At 39.7% G+C, this 19803-nt stretch overlaps 1 protein-coding gene across 1 annotated transcript; it reads right to left on the reverse strand.

Annotated features, from left to right (window-relative positions):
• Nucleotides 1-12718: 12718 nt before the first annotated feature.
• LOC123691378 (pre-mRNA-processing factor 19) lies at nucleotides 12719-19331 on the reverse strand. The gene is made up of 10 exons (XM_045635732.1): nucleotides 19159-19331; nucleotides 18794-18943; nucleotides 18525-18658; nucleotides 18022-18162; nucleotides 17520-17702; nucleotides 16573-16695; nucleotides 16058-16176; nucleotides 15269-15413; nucleotides 14333-14511; nucleotides 12719-13845 (listed from the first exon to the last, which is right to left on the reverse strand). The coding sequence occupies exons 1-10, from the start codon at nucleotides 19175-19177 to the stop codon at nucleotides 13539-13541; spliced, it is 1500 nt and encodes a 499-aa protein (XP_045491688.1). The 5' UTR covers nucleotides 19178-19331; the 3' UTR covers nucleotides 12719-13538.
• Between the last annotated feature and the right edge of the window lie 472 nt (nucleotides 19332-19803).

The raw sequence follows: 19803 nt of genomic DNA on the forward strand, positions 1-19803 counted from the left end.
GCGGGGGTGTGGGGTGAGGGGGGCTACACGTGCTCGGGCTTGTGTGTGACGCGCTCTGATGGGGTGTGACGCGCTGTGACGTGCTGTGACGGAACACGGGGTTGACTAGATGGGGCAACTAATGTTATTGATGATGTAATTTGAAAAATAAATACAGTACTCCCAAACTGATAATGCGCATAGAAAAATTCGTCACTGTTCGGCAACTGTCATATTTTTTTTGTGATTTTAGAGTTTTATTGTGATTTTATGGTAAAAGAGATAAGTAACGAAATTTGTTTCGACAATTCAATATAAGTTAATAGCGAGGATAAGCCATACGATTGCGAATATATTATATTCGTTGTATTGATTTACTTGGAAAATTCTATACTTAGAACTATTAAAGCGTCTTACTGAAACTGGCGTAGTGATGGATGTATGGGAGGTTAAAATAAGACAAAGTTTATATTTAAAAAAATGATTTTCAAACACTGGTTTACATTTTAATTATGAAATCTAATCATTAAAATCTCAGTCCAAATGATTTACAGAATAAGGGATTATCTCTATTTCTGATATCGATGTTGTGGACTGTAAATTGTTGGGGTTTGTGATCAATTAAACACCCTTCCTTCGACATACATATATTATCCCTTATGTACACTATTACAATTTATACTTAATCACTATTACTTATTCACTACTACTTCTTCACTACTACTTCTTCACTACTAGTCTCGAAGAAGAACTTGCTGCAACTGACTTTAATTCCAAAATGTTCGCTATTTATATGCTTTGCTGGCGGCGAGATACAAAGCGATCGCCCGGCGGCGAGGCACAAAGCGGCGGCGGCGGCTATCTTGCATGTGCCGCCTAGGCCACACCTCCTCCACGTGTAGACGCAATACACGTGGCGTAGTGTGTACAACGCGATAGTCGAAACCGCGGTGCGCCTCGTCGAAACCGCGGTGCGCCTCTCTTCCACGTGTAGCGTTGAAACTCCGCCCCATACACGTGGCGTCGCTGTGTGGGGAGCTCCGTTGTCGCCTGCGCTTGACCTTGATAGTGTGCTCGTCCTTTACAGTCCTCCCCCCGGCGTAGCTTGCGTAGCCTCCTTCATCACGACGAGCTTGCTGACGGGGCGTCTGAAGATCCCGCTCTTGGTCTTCACTTCGGCTACCCGCACAGCGTCGTCCGGTCCGGCGTGAACGCGCACCACGACCCCCATGGGCCATGTGTTGCGTGGCAAGACGTGGTCCACGATGATGACCACGTCACCTTCCTCGAGGCGTCGCGTGTCCTTTCGCGCCTCCCCCCGTGGCACGAGCGTCGCACAGAGGAGTATTTTACCTCGAAAGTTGATCAAAACTATTGTGTGATATTTTTCGATTTGATATATAATAAAAAGCAGTTTTAAATGATAATTTTGTATTTAAAACATCATACACTCATTAAATTTTACATAAAAGATTTTTTTACAAAGTCGTTCTAATCCGATTCGCCTTCACTAGATCCATCCTCCTCCTCATTGTCAGATTCTGTAGACGAGACATACGATATCTCCGGGAGCAAGAGTTGTAATGCCTCACTGGAAAACGGCCTACTTTTTTTCCGGGGCCTTTGCCTAGTACTGCTCAAAAAAGGATCCGAACTTAGCAGAAGTCTGTTCAAAACATCCCTGTTACAGCTCTCTCGCGAAAACTTTCTAGAAAAATTCTGCCTATACATGCGGAAGTGTTTGTTTCTGGCCTCAGCCGCCTCTTCAGACAACTGGCCAATAGGCAGAATAGCGTGATCAATTACTGTGGCTCCATGTATCAAAACTTTGTGCATTGTAGGCGACATGGGGTGCCACTCATACAAATCAACATAGAGTTTTGCAGTCTGTTCTGCAAAGTTTTCAAATTTTTTTACATCAATTTTTAGACCACTTGATAAGGCCTCTAATATAACACTGCATTTTTTTATTAAGTTTATGTCAACTCCAGTTATACGGGAAGAAGTTTCAGGATCCGAGAAAAATCTCCTTGAAGTGTTCCCGTCATTGGTGTTCCCAAACCCTACCTTGGGAATATCCACCAGCAGCCCCATTTCCTCTTTAAAGGAGTCCTGGATTTGCTTCTTTCTATCTGCAACCATGTTTTTATGCTCTTGAGTCCTTGCTTGCCACTTTTTAAAAGGTATTTTATACGACAAATGAAGAAGTGATTCAAAGAACCGAATTCTGGCATGTAGTGTCGACAGCCCAAATTTAAAAGTATCCGGGTTCTCCAAGTTTTTTTTATTCAGGTTATTAAAGTCTTTTGATGTTTGCCCGCATATGTAGCACCTCATGGTAGAGGCCGTGTTTGTTGCAGCATTGCAAACCTTTGCATCAATCATGGTAAATGCCAATGTGTGCTTTATTTCTAATATACCAACATTCGTTCTCGGTATTTCACTGTTTTTCAGATTTTTTATTTGATTTTCTATGTAGCAGATTTCCTCATTTGTGATATCTTTTGTTTCGTGAACGAAACGGATACGTATTGGTCGGCAGTATCTTGGGGAAGAAGGTACTGGGTTTTGCCAAATAATCTTTTTTTGCTCACCAATATTGCATACCAGTCGTATGGGCACAAATGAACTCTGGAAGATGTTTGAATCACTATCTGTGCTATTTCCAAATTTTTGTTTAAATTGTTGTTGTTGAGACCCATCACAACCCCATTTTGATAATAGCTCTAAAGAGTTTCCTTCTTCTTCAGTTATACTCTCGAGTACATCATGTAAGTACATACACAACCGTGTGGCTAAATGGTCTAAAAGATCCTGCAAGTTTATTTCAGCACCTGTTTCTGTAACTCTTATCGACTCTTCGCGCGGATAACAGTCTTTCTTTGACGTTGAGACTTTAGACGTTGTCCGTTGCGTAGCATCGCGGCAAACGTAGTGCGCCGACTGCTTCCAGCTGTGCCAGCCAGCCTGCAAAATGCTCGCCCTCTTCTTCAGGTATCGGTTCGTCCCACGAAATCTGGAGGCGCCACAGGCTCTGCAATATGATTTTAGCACGGATGGTGAAATAACTTAAGAGGCCTAGTGGGTCATAAATTGACATTACCGCACTTAATGCTTCGCGCTTGGTCGGTGGGCGCTTGCGATCTCGCACCTCCACCGGTACCCTGTTCATCGCTGTGTTGAATCCTAGCGCGTCTTGCTCGGCGTCCCAAATTAGCCCGAGGATCTTCGGCGCTGGCTGCGCTCCTCCCAGCTGCGTTGGTGTGCTGGCGTGTAGTTCTCGTGGCACGTTCCTCAGCACGCTCCTGTCGCTGGTGTTCCATCCTCGTAGCTAGAAGCCTGCCGCTGCGTGCACTGTCCGTATGTCTTCGATCGCTTGTCTGGCTTCCTCTGCGTTGGCGTAGCTCACCACCAGATCGTCCATGTAGTGGCTCTTCGTTATCGCTTCCAGCGCCATTGGATATTGTTCTGCGTGCTGCTGCGCATTATGATTACGGATGTAATGCGCCATAAATGGAGAGCTCGCTGCGCCGAATATGAAAGAAAGAAAAGAAAGAAAAAATGTTTATTTGGCAAAATATTGAGACACAATACAGTAAAAGCTTAAAAATAGAATTACAAAAAAAGAAATGAATGAACAATACAAAAACAAAAAATAAAACAATGTTAGATAAAAGTGCCCCCGTATCGCCAAAAAGGATCGAGTTCAGCATGTGCCAGGCATATGCCTGGCGCTGGTTTTCGACAAGATCCCTATAAGACCCGACTCACGGATGTGAGACGACGCAGTGATAGTATGTAATAGGTAAAATAGTGTTTATATTATGAAATGCATATGAGTGTGTGTGAAAATTATATATATAAATAATTATAAAATAATACAATAAAATAGTACATACGTATAATATATATTATAATATACATCTTGATAATAACTACACGCAGGCTTAAATAAAAAAAAAAAATAAAAAAATAAAAATTATCTATGCCATAAATGTCAAATATAATAATAAACCACATAATAAACAGACTAGACACTAGCTTATTCTACGCTGCTCATCGATTAAGTAGTTTCTAAGTTGTTTCTTAAACGTATTAACATTAACCAATAACCTAATCGGTGGGGGCAAGTCGTTCCATATTTTTGATGCTGCATAGCGGAAGCTGCCTCTAAAAGTAGTCGTTCTATGTTGAGGAATAATAAGTGGCTGAGCGCAACTTCTGCATGCAACATCTCGACTGCTCGTTGTCCAGTTGAGCTTTTCGTAAAGGTATATGGGCGTACGAGTCTTGATAATCCCAAACATAAGAGAAGCCAGATGCAATTGGCGCCTTGCTTTAAGCTTGAGGATTCCATGCTTATTTAAAAACGGCGTAACGTGACTACGCGGCGGAATTGTGTAACAGTAGCGCGCACACGCATTCTGCACTCTTTGTATGAGCCGTTCGGTTCTGGCCAGGAGACGTGGACCATAGACAGTATCACCGTAATTAAGTTTAGATAGAACCAAAGATTCTATCAAACGCACTCGAAGGTCCTCTGACAGGTATGGACGCACTCTGTACAAAGTTTTTAAACGGAAAAAGCAATTACTAACCGTATCAGTAATATGTTTCTCATACCTTAGTGAGCTATCTACATAAAGACCTAGATTGCGCGCCTCATAAACTCTCTGGATTGTCTTACCTACGATTTTAACATCAAAAGGTGGCATAGATGTGATATGCTTTTTTGCACCGAATAACATATACTTTGTCTTATCAGGATTTAAGACCAAAGCATTTGAGTCAGCCCAGTCTGTAATACGTGAAAGGTCGTCGTTCAAGCAACTTATAGCATTATTAAAATCATTTGGAAAGAAGGAAATATAAATCTATGGACGTCATCTTATAGTGCTGTGGCGGCGTGTCGCGTCGGCTTCCCCTCCATAAAAACTGCTGCGCTGGCTGGTCTTCGGGTCTTATTTTCACTTGTAAGAACATCTCCTCTATATCTGCTGTGACTGCCACTGCCTTTTCCCTGAATCGAAATAATATACCTGGCAGTGATAGTAGCAAGTCTGGGCCCTCAAGTAGTTCATCATTTAAACAAGTCCCGTGGCTTTTGGCTGCCGCATCAAAGACCAATCGCTGCTCCCCTGGTTTGTTGGGATTGGTCACAGCAAAATGCGGCAGGTACCAGCACACGCTGCACTCGCCTTCACTGCCGTCGCATGGTCGCCTCCCCCCGTGGGCCGACGACGGTGACTGGACACATCTTCAGCAGGACGGCGCGGGGCGGTGCGGTTGCGCGGTCAGCAACCGCCATGACGGTTTCTTCGGTCGACGTAGCAGGCTCTTCTCTTCTTACGTCGTGCAGTGATGAATGATGCGGGTGGCGGCACTGGTTCACGCCGCATGGTTTCGCTCGACAGTAGCTGCGCCGATGTCTCTTCGTGGCGCACTTGAAGCAGGCGCCCTTTTCCCTGACCAGCGCCCACCGCTCATCCACCGACAGCTTGGCGTAGCGCGGGCAGGCAACCATAGCGTGGTCGCGCCCGCAGCACAGGCAGAAGGTCTTCTTTCTTCTCTTCTTTCTTCTCTTTTTTCTTATCTTCTTTCTTCTCTTCTTTCTTCTCTTCTTCATCTTCACCGGAGACTATGGTGTATACTGCAGACTTCCTTCTTGGTGGAGCAGGTCGCGCTGCCGCTGCTGCCGTGGTGTCTCTGCGCGCTGGCGCAGTGCTGCTCGTTGGCGCGTAGGTGTAGCGAAGCGCCTGGTCCGCCTCTCTCATCAGGAAGCGGGACAGCACCACAATTTCCGGATCTGCCGTACCTTCCTGCGCATAACCATAATCACACCACCTAGACCGCAGGTGCGGACTAAGTTTGTCCAATATCTCCCGTGCTAGCATAGGATTGTACAAATATCCCTTCCTGTCTATGGTTTGAAGTATACACACCACGTTTTGTACTTTTACCGCGAAGCAGTTGATGTCTTTGGCCGCTGCTCTAGGTCGCGGCAGCTTTCTCAGGTCCTCCATGGCCCTGTCGATGATTATTTCGGGCCTCCCGAAGCACTGCTCCAAGGTTTTCATGACTGCTTCAGGTGATGAAGCAGTGTGAAGCAGCGCTGCCACGGCGTCCCTTGCTTCCCCCTTCAGGCAGGTACGCAGCCGCTGGATGTTTTCTGCGTCGGACACTTGGTACATGCTGCTTGTGTCCCGGTAGGCTGCTCGGAACGGCAGCCACTCTTCAATCGCACATGAAAATATCGGAAGGTCCGCGTGGCGTAGGCGCGGTCGCGCCATCTTCTCTAGGGACGCCGCCAGCTGCTCTATTCCTGTTCGTCTGGTCGTCGGCGATCTTCCTCTTCTTAGTTCGGATCGCTGGTGTCTGTCATCCTTCGGCACAGGATGTGACTGGAGCCACTCGTCTACCTTGTTTCGTTCTTCTGTCGCGGTCACGGTATCTTCCGGCAGGCCCTCGTCTTCCTGTATGGCGGACACCTCGAACTGTAAGCGTTTATTTATTAGTTCTTTCTCAATTTGTAGTTCTTTTTTCTGGATAGCGGCGAGTCGCTCTGCCGCTTCTAATTCCGCCGCCTTAATCCGCCGCGCCGTACTCGCCGACGACCGCACCGATCTAGCGGATCTCGCTGGCGAATGCCGTCGCGGTTGCGGCGGGATCTCCACTGTTTCTGTGGCTGACGTCAAGCGTGCGTCAGACGGCGATGCCAGCGGGTCCAGCACCAGCCGCCGCATTCGTTCTTGCCGCACACGCTCTGTCTCCTGGCTCCGGTCCTCCACTTCCGCAGCTTCACCCTGGCTGCGGGTAACCACCATGCCTAAAGAGGTGACGCACCGCAGGCTTATACTGGCAGACTCGTTCCGCTGACCAGCACCCCCGATTCCCGGCGCGTACCACCAAGGTCACCACTGGCGGCCCGTGTCTGCCCGTAAAAAACCTTACGACTCAGCTCATTGGACTAGTACCAACAGCGCGGCCCCGTCGGTAGGTACCTGACTCGCCTGGTGACGATCAAAAACACCAGCAGGCTAGTACCAACGTTACCGGTTTGCCGATATTCGCCCCTCGAAGGTGAACTCGTTGCCGATGCGTACCTCTCTTCGGCAGGATCTGGTCTTCCACGGGCAGCGTTTCCTCTTCCTGGAGTATCCGGCGCTCGATGGATCACACGTTGTTATCCGGCGATCGAAGGACCAGACGTTGTTATCCGGCGATCGAAGGACCAGATGTTGTTGTGGACTGTATATTGTTGGGGTTTGTGATCAATTAAACACCCTTCCTTCGACATACATATATTATCTCTTATGTACACTATTACAATTTTTACTTAATCACTATTACTTATTCACTACTACTTCTTCACTACTAGTCTCGAAGAAGAACTTGCTGCAACTGACTTTAATTCCAAAATGTTCGCTATTTATATACGTTGCTGGCGGCGAGATACAAAGGGATCGCCCGGCAGGGCACCGGCAGGATACCGTCACCTAGCGCCCGATTTGTTTTCGATTGTGTATGACTCTGAATTGACTCCTATTTCTTTCAAACAAGGTGCAAGATGCAAGTGCATTGTTTAGGGCACTTACGATTCAATGATTCGGCTGATTCGGGTGTTTCTGGAAATACGATAATTAGCGAAGATCTACATGCGCATTATTAATTTTGGAGTACTGTATGTTATTATTGCGTTTTAATAGACAATAAACAATTATTGCGGTGTAAAAACAATTGAGTTGGTCTGAAATGAATGGTTTTATAATTTTTACCACAACTGTGGAACAATCAATAATTTTTTTGCCGCGTCTAGTTAAACCCGTGGTTACTTGCCTTATGGACGATGTGCAGTGTGCATTGGGCTTATTGTAAAGATAAGATTTGCTTGGAATGCGCAATAGATATTTTTATAGTTATAAATATAATGTGGGACGATAATTATTGTCGTTTAGATCGACTTGTAACTTTTGTAATTATTATTTTCACATGATGTCCCGCATTTCTTTAGGACAATCACACTGACGTTTTCTTTGCATATTTATTTTTATGATTGGTCTGTTTGAAACTTTTAATTAATTTTGATTCTTTAAATTCTGTTTAAAATCTATACGCTACGCACTAGCATAAATGAGGCGGTTAAAGTTACTATCTAGTAATTATAAAACAAAGGAGCAATAAAAATTAAATTTATCTTAAATTTAAGCCCGCGTCTAAAGTGTAGGCTACACTAGGTTATAGTGTTAATACCATCCAGCGGCTCACCCGCTCGTGTGTGCAAGGCCTTAGGTGTCGATGTAAGTACTAAGCTAACTATGTGATAGAAAACGTCGCTTTCACGTATATTATATTGATTAGGTTTTAGAAATTAGTCAGTAATGGCACTAAGAAAACATATTTAAAAAAATCGTAAACTACCATTGAGTGAAATGACTAAAAATAACATTTTCAGATATTGTCTACTTAAATATAGTGATTATTGAGAAAGAATTGTAAATCAACCACTTTTGTAAAACTGTAAAATCAGAGATTCAAGCATGATTTCTTACGTAACCGAGTATTATATGTTCTGCTGCCAAATGTAACTTTTTAATTAATTTTGTCAGGTATTTTATGTATCAAAACCCTTAAATATTTTGATTTTAAGTCTATAACAATCAATATAGAAAAAATTCGCTAACGATACATACGTAAGATACTCATGCTTGTCACTCTGCCGAGAATTTGACCTTATCTGTGTACCTATTTATATTAGCTGGCCTTAGTTTATAATGTTACGATAAACATGCGAATATTTATTTCCCTTCTATTCATTGTTGTATAACCTTGAGATGTTATAAAGGTTTCCTTCAACATTCGTAGGCAGAGAGGAAAACACATAAACCGATATGTCGCACAGTGTTGAAATAGGTGCATTTTGATCTTAATAACATCACAATGGTGATTTTTGCAAGTTGGGTTTTGGCACTAGTAAAAAATTTAGTTACAAGCACCGAATATTGTTGACATAGATAGGTATCGAATAATATAACAAAATAGTATTTTTATAAAACAGTGTCTCAAATCCAACCTGCATTGAAGTTTTCAGTTTTCACTGTCTAGAAACTAAGAATAAAAATAACTTTATTGCATTCCTCCTTTATTCGTCCTCCATCGACTAAATTTTTAATAATACTCATAAAAACAGAAAACGAAGAAATAGATAAAAATAAATCTTGATGAAACTGAAAAAAAATCGAATAAATTAAATCAACTCGTATCAAAAGGACTATTGTGACTTAGAAATGAGGAAAAATTGTCAATTTACCTGATGTTAAATGCAGAAATATACAAAAATCCGGTTAGGTACAAATCAGTTTAACATAGTCACTTCAGGCTTTGGTATTAGATTCTGTTTACGATAAATTGCATTTGTAAATAGACATTTGTGCCACTGTACGTTTGGAGATATTATAGATTATATTGGTGGGGTCGGTAGTTAAGTTATAAGGCGTCATCTACATATATAATACTTGTCACATATCTTAAAAATGACCGTCACAAGAAAGGAAAGTCATAGATTACTTCGCTTTAGAACAGCTTCACTTTTAAGCCAGTTCACAGTTCACACGATAACATTCAACTGATGACGTCTCGACGAAAGTTTCATATATTTTCTGTGCAACCTCTCAATTTGTGTGTAAAAAAGGTCAGAGGCGTTACCATGACATTTTAAAGCAATAATTCTTCCAGTGTGGGAAAAAGAGAGCTGTATAAGTCATCTAGCGCCATCACTTTCCCACGATGGAAATAGTCCTGCTTTAAAACGTCAAGTTAACCTCACAGATGACGCCTAATTGTTAAGTTATAATTTAAATAAATCTCGTTATATTCGCAACGCTACAGCGCTTATGGCGTTTGTTAAATTTGAAATTGTTTTAAAGTGTTAACTCTTGTATCATAATTGTATATACTTTGCGAACTCTATGTAAATTATTGTAATAAAGATTTATGAATTGAGGCTTATTGTTGTTTTTTTTTACTCACGTAACCTTTGGATTCATTCTCACAACTTTTTTATCCATGTAAACTTTACTTTTTTATGTGAAAATGCGTATGAAATTTTAAAAACTACCACCGATTCAGTATAGATCAAGAGCCCATGACGGCCAGACTTTCCTTTCTTTAGTAAAGTTGAAAATTTCTCTGTATATGTCTCCGATACAGATAAGACCGACTAGCGATTATCAAGTCTGGGTTGTGGTTACTTTGGCAGGAAACACGTAGTAAAGGTGTATAAAATTGTATCTAACTTTTATTATAGTTTAAAAGCTAAATTTTATATATGTTACTTGGAGACGTATAAAAAGATGTTACTTCAAGAGCCGGACAGTTTTCATGGTTCTTACATCTTACCAGACACATTTAAAAAATAACTAACATATCATCAAATTTACGTTACTACCTAAAAGTGTATCAAATATGAAATAACCCAATAAAACATTAGTTTACTATAATTAATGATTAAAAAGTAATAGTATAATAAGTTTTTACTTATCTTTTACGGGGACTTATGTTGATGGAATTTCACGTATCTCGATGACACAATAACAAAGTCATCGAGATACGTGGAATTCCATCGACATAAGTCCCCGTAAAAGATAAGTAATAACTTTATTACTTATATTATACTATTTTTTTTAGTCATTAATTATAGTAAACTAATGTTTTTAGTGGGTTATTTCATATTTGATACACTTTTAGGTAGTAACGTAAATTTGATGATATGTTAGTTATTTTTTAAATGTGTCTGGTAAGATGTAAGAACCATGAAAACTGTCCGGCTCTTGAAGTAACATCTTTTTATACATCTTCAAGTAACATATATAAAATTTAGCTTTTAAACTATAATGAAAGTTAGGTACAATTTTATACACCTTTACTACGTGTTTCCTGCCAAAGTAACCACAACCCAGACTTGATAATCGCTAGTCGTTCTTATCTGTATCGGAGACATATACAGAGAAACTTTCAACTTTCCTAAAGAAAGGAAAGTCTGGCCGTCGTGGGCTCTTAGATTAGTATATCGATTTATGAGCAGCAAAAACCGTGGGGAAACTCAATAAATCACCCCTGTGCAAAGACAAGTTATTTCTTCCAAATATCATCAAAAGACAAAATCCGTTCAGTGGTTTTCGCGTGAAAGCATAACAAAGGTAGATCCATCCTCACAAACTTTCGCATGAATAGGATACACAACTGTAAGACCATTAGGGTCAACTCACACCAAAAGAGCGGCGAAGGGCAGCGAAGCGGAGCGCAGTTTCCGTGTCATATGAATTTTTACTGTCATTACTATAAAACTTATTATCGCCTGAGAAACTCGAGCCCGCGACTCGTTTCGAGTTTCTCAGGCGATAATAAGTTTGAAATGATCACGGGATACCTCGCTAGATCTTCAAATAAAGATAGCACACACCGCTTTTTTGGGAAGATTAATATTGTTGTTGACTGATCGTCTCGATCGCATAGACAGCAGAGCTTTGCAGCTCGTTAGCAGCTATGTGAGCGCACCATGGATTTCTTTCAAATTCTATCACTACCAAGTACAGAGCAGTATTCTGATTTCATTAAAATGCAAGTAACAATAGGTTTGTGTCATTTCGAACACAAACCGATCAAAAAGTACCTGTCGCGTTTTGTTAAATCCATAATATACACTTTTACATGTGCAGACTGCACGGCTACATCCTAAATCAACGCCAGTTGCCGAACGACCCAAGAGCCGATTTTCAAAAGTAATTTCAAATGGCTTCGTAAAAATAAGCTTAGACCTCACAACGACGATTATGAATGCACATCTTTCTGTTCTGTGTTTCAAATGTCATATGTGTGAAACCTGTGTGTGAAACTGATGCACGCTGCCGGAAATTAAATTTTGAATTTTTTGTCAGATCGATCTAAAAATGTCATAACATTTATGAACGCATTTCTGTATTTGCTGAATTTATATCTGAGAAATATGTCGGCTGATAGAGGCCGGCTATAATAGATTTTTTTGTAATGCTCTTTTATAGGATAGGTACCTAAGCACACGTAACAGGATTTATGTAGTTTCCCATGTCAAACCTAACTACTTGCTCCGCGAAATATTTATTTAGACCAAATTATTTTTTATTTATTATCGGATATTCATAGGCATTAGGAAAAATACTTTTACAAAAAATAGGTCTTCAACTTAGACTATAATTACATCAATAATAAAATATATCCTATGTCTCAATATTTGTAAGCCAATTAGTTGGCGTATACCTATGTTTCGTAACTTTACGTGCTGACGTGCTAACCTTTTGTATGTTTCATGTCATCTAATTTGTAAAGTTCAGTGTATGGTATATAATTATTATTATTATAAGGTTATACATCTATACTTACATAATATAATAAATCTGTAGAAGGGTCAATTCTGTATATTTTAAATATTGAAAAACTAAATAGCAGGGGGTGTTACTGGATCGATACCAAGCCCAAATATCTGATTAAAAAAATTTCTGTCTGTATGTATGTGAATGCATCACGTGAAAACTAACGGTTCGATTTCGATGAAACTTGGTATAATTATACCTTATTATCCTGGGCGTAAAATAGGATACTTTTTATCCCGGAAAAATACGTAGAAAAAAAAATCTTAATTTTTCTTAACTTTTCCGCGCGGACGGAGTCGCGGGCGGAAGCTAGTGTATAATAAAACGACTGTATTATATGGTCACTCAATTTATTTGCATAAACTATTTTAACAATAGAGTTGTATGTACTTATACTAGAGTTGTTATTGAATCTGTCATTAGCATCAATCATCTCACGCCCAGACTTTCGTACAAAAGTATTAACTATAATTATTATTCATTACACTTAAACTTAATATTTGTCGCTGTAAATATCAGTATCTTGCACAAAATGTAGTGTGCAGTTCAATCTCTTACACAAAAACAATTTATTACTGAAAATTTTGATATAAAATACAAATGAATACTTAAACAATTCATTTATTACAATTACTTAAAATCACGATATAATCTGACATTAAATCTAACGAACCCTCTTACTTATAAAAACAACACAATAATCAATAGTTCTGCTTCTATCACACAAATTATTCGACCTTTGAAAGATAAATACAAAAAAAGGATGACATTGAGAAATTTATAAGTAAGCGGGCAGTTTTCAAACTGAAAAAAAACGACATTGCCAACATTGACGTACTATAAACAACAAAACTCTTAATCGCCTATTAAACATACATTCAAATTAACACCTTATTTCGTGGCATTAACGTTCAAGTTTCATTGTATACGCTCATCAGATAAAACTCTATCTAATAGATATGTAGGCAGAGTTTTGGTACGGACAATATTATTAACCCATTGAGCCCCAAGCGGCCCGATCGGTCCACGACACAATAGATTTTCTATTGTGTCTGTGATTCCGGGGGCTGAGTTATAAGCATCATAGCGAGTCTAGTTGTAATTCGTACGTCAATGTTTACCAAAAAACATGCCTATCTACCTATACATACACTACTACTCGATACCATACAGCTTGAGCGTCCTGTCCATGCTCGTAGACGCTATATACTGCGCGTTCTTGCCAAATCTGACTCCAGTGGCTGATGCTGTATGGTCGTTGAAGACCTTCAGCTCCTGCCATTGCCGGCACAGGTAGACCCTCACGTCAGAACCGGCTACAGCCAGGTATGTACCGCTCTGGTCAAAGCAGAGTTCCTTGATCGCGTAGCCTTCTTCAAGTTGGATGGTTTTAAAGTTCTTCAGTTTACGCAAGTCCCAGAGTTTCACGCACGCGTCTTCAGCGGCCGTGGCTAAGTAGTACCTGTGGGGTATAAGATGGATATATTAATTAACCATGTTTATATGTAACGAGCTGTTCCCCGCGGTTTCACCCGCATTGCTCCGGTCCTGTTGGTCTTTGCGTGATGATACATAGCCTATAACCTTCTTCGATAAATGAGCTATCTAACACCAAAAGAATTTTTCAAATCGGACCAGTAGTTTCTGAGATTAGCGCGTTCTTCAGCTTTATAATATTAGTATAGATAACAAGAAAAAAATTGTTATTACAATTCCTCAAAAAATACGCTTCAGTGTTAAATTTGTTTTAGCCACATTAAAATAAATTCTAAAACTAAAGTTGATCGAAAAACAAAAGTTAAATAATAATAATAATATTCGCCTACTTTATCTTTTACAGTGTATACCTTTCGTCTACTAGTTCCTCAAGATTACACAATTCTCATCTGGGTAAAATTTTTAAGTTTTGTCCAACACATGCGCATGCGCATTCCATGAATTCTACTCACCCGTTCTCCGAGAACGATATAGAAGTCACCGGCCCCACGTGCCCCGGGAAGTTGGCCACGTTGCTCTGCTCCTTCAGGTCCCAGATCTTCACCTGCGAGTTCTCCGTGCCGGTGCCGAAGATCAGCCCATCCGGGTGGAACTGCGCTGTTGTTAGACTGATGCCGGACGAGTCGCTCACCTGTGATAAATTATATGCTTTAGTTTTCTAGTAGACTTATTAAAAACCGTTTGAAAAGACTTTAATTTATATATAATCGATAGTGATGCAACGAATACTACTCTTACGAATACGAATATCAAACCTATTATTCGGCGAATACGAATATCTCGCCTTGGTAATAAAAGACTTATTTATTTAATGAATGTTTAGTCATCTTATAATTAAAATTTACAGTAGGAATAATTTTTATTTGAAAAACATAAAATTCGTAGATTTTCTGGTTTTACTCGATTTTTTTTTTCAGTCTGGATGTTTCCAGCCGTTGAAAAAAGTCTTTCCGAAGCGACTGTACATGGCTGACTGTTCGTTTTTGAATTTTCGTATATTCGCCGAATACGAATATTCGGTAAATGTCTACTATTCGGCGAATACGAATACGAATATTCGTATTCGCCGAATAGTTGTTGCATCACTAATAACCGAGTAAAATCAAACTTAAGAAAATACTAAAGTATATGTATTCTGCGATCCCACTTCAAATAGGGTCGATTTAGCGCTGACATTTTACCGTCATAGTTATAAATTCAAAGCATTTAAATATCAAAATTCAAGAATAATGTTTTATCGATTCAGTTAAAACTACCATTTTATCATATTAAATGCGTTTAAAACGTGGTAGTTTCACAATTTAGGTGAAACACAATATTAAATCTCGCGAGTTAGGTTATAATCAAACGATTAACATTTGAGGGTAATTTACACAAATACAGGTTACCTTGGTGAGCAGCGCGCCGGTGCGTATGTCGGAGAAGGCCCAGCTCTGGTCGGTGGAGGTGGACAGCACGTAGTCGCCCGTCGGGTGCAGCGACAGCCCCGTCACCGGGCCCTCGTGCGGCCGCAGCAGCGCCACCGTCTGCGAGCTGCGCACGAGTTCATCAGTTATATATAGTTACTAGCTGTGCTCCGCGGTTTCACCCGCATTGCTCTGCTACTGTTGGTCTTAGCGTGATAGTCTTCCTCGATAAATAGGCTATTAACACCGAAAGATTTTTTCAAATCGGACCAGTAGTTTCCTAGTTAATTAGTGCGTTCCAACAAACAAACAAACAAACAAACTCTTCAGCTTTATAATATTAGTATAGATACGTAAACAAGATGGTAGATAATCGAGCAAAACGGCATGTGCGAAGCGTATGAGATAAATGATAAAATTGGGTATAAAATATGTCATAGAGTTTTACATCAGCTATCGCTCTTAGTAACTATCGGTAATTTTTAAAGAAAGATCGCGAGGCACGATTTGAAGCTGCGTCTTTTCTGATACATAAGTCGTGAAAATTTTCTTACAAACACAGAAAATTCACAAATAGTTTCATCAAGAAACAGTTCAAACAATGAAACGAAAAAAACAAAACAAAATGCAGACAATTATTAGTAAAAGTAACTCACGTGGGCACATTCATTATTACAAAAACAAAATTTTAGGCCTAGTTCCATCAAAACATTAACTACAAATGCACCAAAATTAACACTATTGTGTTTATTATTAGTGAATATGACTCACGTGGGCACGTTCCACACGCGTATGGTGTGGTCGGGCGACGCGGTGACGACGGTGTCCTCATCTGGGTGGTAGATGACGCGCGTCACCTTCTTCGTGTGACCCTTCAGGATCGCCACCACCTGCGCACAGTTTAAAAATGTTTCAATTTCAATTATATACTAAATTTTACTATAACAGCGTTTTCTGAACACACTGGATTCAATTAATAAACAAGTCGACACTTTTTACACAGATTGCATTAAGGCTTTTGACAGAGTTCCACATCATATCCTGTTGCAAAAATTAAATAGATAAGAACTGTCATAATTGGTTAGGTATACGATAAATAAATACATATTTTGAGATTGTTCATTCTTTGTTGTTGTTAATGGTTTAGATGCTAAAACCCACTACAACACATCTGGTGTTCCTCAAGGTTTTCATTTAGGTCCAGTTCTTTATAATTACTTTGTTAATATTTTTCCAAGCATACATTAAGAAAAGGTGTTTAAAAATAGGTAGGTATCCTAGTGTACCTGTTCAGTATCCTTGTTGAAGACGGTAGCGTTGCGATCGTTTCCACCAGTCAACAAGCGGCTGTGGTCCGACGGGTTGATGTCCAGCGAGAGGATACCGGGCACACTGGCCGAGTGGAGACCCTGCGAGTGATCGTTGTTATCAATAATTTTTTTTGGCAATTTTAAAAGAATAAAAAGTTTAAAGAGAGAAAATGAAATAAATGAGACGTCATATCGACAATTTTCACTCATGTTAGAAAATAATGAAATGTCTTTAAAAAAATTTTTTTCCTTGAAAGAGATCATAATAAAATATTTATTTAGATCCAGTTTGAAGGTAAACAGTTAGGGTCACTAACAAAAAAAAGCTGAAGCGACGGTATTAGTGCGCGCGACACGACAGCATGGCACGAGCTTAGATGAGCAGCTGCAATCACGTGAAGAGCTTTCGCAGCTGCACTCACGTGAAGAACTTTCGCAGCTGCACTCACGTGAAGAACTTTCGCAGCTGCACTCACGTGAAGAGCTTTCGCAGCTGCACTCACGTGAAGAGCTTTCGCAGCTGCACTCACGTGAAGAGCTTTCGCAGCTGCACTCACGTGAAGAGCTTTCGCAGCTGCAATCACGTGAGAAGCTTTCACAGCTGCACTCACGTGAGGAGCTTTCGCAGCTGCACTCACATGAAGAGCTTTCGCAGCTGCACTCACGTGAAGAGCTTTCGCAGCACTTTTGGACTCATATGATGAGCTTTTGCAGGACTTTGAGAATCTTGTGGCTAGCTCACACTTTTTATGTTGTGTATCTTTTTAATACATAGTGTTTGTCTCTTATTGTTTTAGGTATATCTGCATTTTGATCGACGTCCGTATATTAATGTTAATTTCTGAAGCGTGTATTGTCTTCCCAACGTGACATTGGCAAACAAATTGCCACTCTTGGAAGAAATTGAATAGAATCCCACTCACGGGGTGCGAGGCGAGCGTGAGGAAGGCGCGGATCTGCTCGGGCGGCTGCAGGCCCTCGGGCACGGTGCGGCCGCGCCGCTTGCGCTCCTGCGTCAGCGCCGTGGCGCGCTCCTGCAGCCGGGACACCACCTCCGCTGACATGCCAATGGGTACTGCGCCTCCGCTGCCCGCTGCTGCCTCCGCCTGGGTACAAAAGTTTATTAGTGATTAAATAAAATGGAAAACTAAACTCTAACATTGTATTGTATTGTATTGTATAAGCCTGTCGTGTCCCAATGCTGGGCAAAAGCCTCTCAAGGCGCTTAACACAAACATTAAATAGACTTAAATAGACCAAAGTCATTTGATTGCTTATTATTTATTTTTAAATTGTAACTGTAATTAATTTCGGAAAAAAATGAGATGTTATATAAACTTAAGGATATGCATCAATATTCAATAGGATATTGCTAACTAGGTTGAATGACACAATTCGCAGTATATTAAATTTTATTTTCCTTACCGCATGTGAAGGTTGCGGTGCAACAATACCAGCTTGGGGCTTCAGTGTAGCAAGGGCTTCTCTGGCGGCCGTCACCTCCTTTGTTAGACGCGCAATCACACGACATGCAGCGTCGTGTTGATACAATGCGTGACTTAGTTCCTGTTAATGTTTTAAAATATAATATAATTAATAGGAGAAGAAATTAAGTTTTTAAATTTATTTCATACCATTCATTTTACATCAAATTAAAACAGGTATAATCACAATCTATTTCGAGAAAAATAATTTCATTGAATTATTTAAAAATTGAATATTATGCATAATTATAATGCTTAAAAACTGTTTTAACGGAATATAACTTCTCTTAAAATAAACACAAGAACATCCATTATCATACATACCTACTATTTATTTTAATGTTTTGAATTTCCTGACAATTTCAGACTCAATCAATTTTTATTGTTTGAAAATATTATTGTACTAACAATTCCAGAAACCAATTATAATAAATGCAAGTTTACCTGTCTGGCAGTCTGCAACTGCTGTCTCTGTGTGAATGTGTGCAGCATTAGCGCATCCCACTCGTCCTGCATGCTCTTCAGAGTGGCGGGAATGGATGTGGCACTTGGTGGCTTTGGCTTCACTATTGGGGGAGCTGCAACATTTTGTTTTATATGATTTTACATAGTAACTACATGTGAGTGCACAAAAAATTCAATGTTTTTCAAATTATTTAAAAAAACATAGCGAACTGTAGACTAGCAAACAGCTAGTTTCCCTGTCAACTTACTCTTAATTTCAATAAGATCTTCCACCCTTAATTCTTTTCCACTGATTGGATCTACCCCATTTTCTATTATATATTTCTCAATAATACGTTTCTCGAACACCGCTCCTGATGAAGGTGACACCACGGGCACTTCTGGTACTTCGTTTGATACTACAACAAACAAATTAGGTTAGAAGTTGAACGTGAACTTTTATATAGCTTGACTCATATTTTTCTTTTCTTTAAAACTTGATTTCACGAATTATCGTAAAATTTATGAACAATAGTATTTTTACTCTGGTAAATATATCATAAAAATGCCTCAAATAAAAATGCTTTTGGTGGCAACCGGTGCGCTTAAGTTATTTGCCGTTTCGAACACTTACTTGCACAGTACAAAGCCATTTTATATCACGATTGTTTTCGATTTAGTCACAGAAGGAACATTAATAAAATCCTTTTATAAGTGTTTTCCCACAATTTATATGAAAATTATATCTTTTTAACTAGGACAAAACACTATCTTGCAAGCTACTTTCATAGTTTGACACATGTTTGACATTTCATTTCACGCACAGAGCAAGTAGGTAATATAGATCACGATTTACTTTGTAACGTTCAAAAACTTGCTAGAATAGGTACGCCCGAATTTTTTTGATAAACGAGGAAAAAAATTTAAACACATTATATATATATATATATATATATATATATATATATATAAAATATTAAAACACATTGATACGCTTAAGTATCATAGCTATTTTTAAAGAATCTAGGCATGACCTTAATGAGCTGATATTATGACGATGATTTCATATTTGCATTCATTTGTATCAATGGTGATTTATCTAAATTATCTCGACATCTAGCACACCTAAATTCTAGAATTCTAGCATGTTTGACACCAATGCAAACTTATAGTAGAGCCATTTTAATAGGCAACATTTGACAGTTCAACAAAATTCAACAACGTAACCTAGTAACGACGACATAGAATAACATGATATTTCGTTTTGTTAGAACTGCAC

This window comes from Colias croceus, chromosome 4, assembly GCF_905220415.1.
Source record: "Colias croceus chromosome 4, ilColCroc2.1".
In the NCBI taxonomy this organism is placed as follows: domain Eukaryota; kingdom Metazoa; phylum Arthropoda; class Insecta; order Lepidoptera; family Pieridae; genus Colias; species Colias croceus.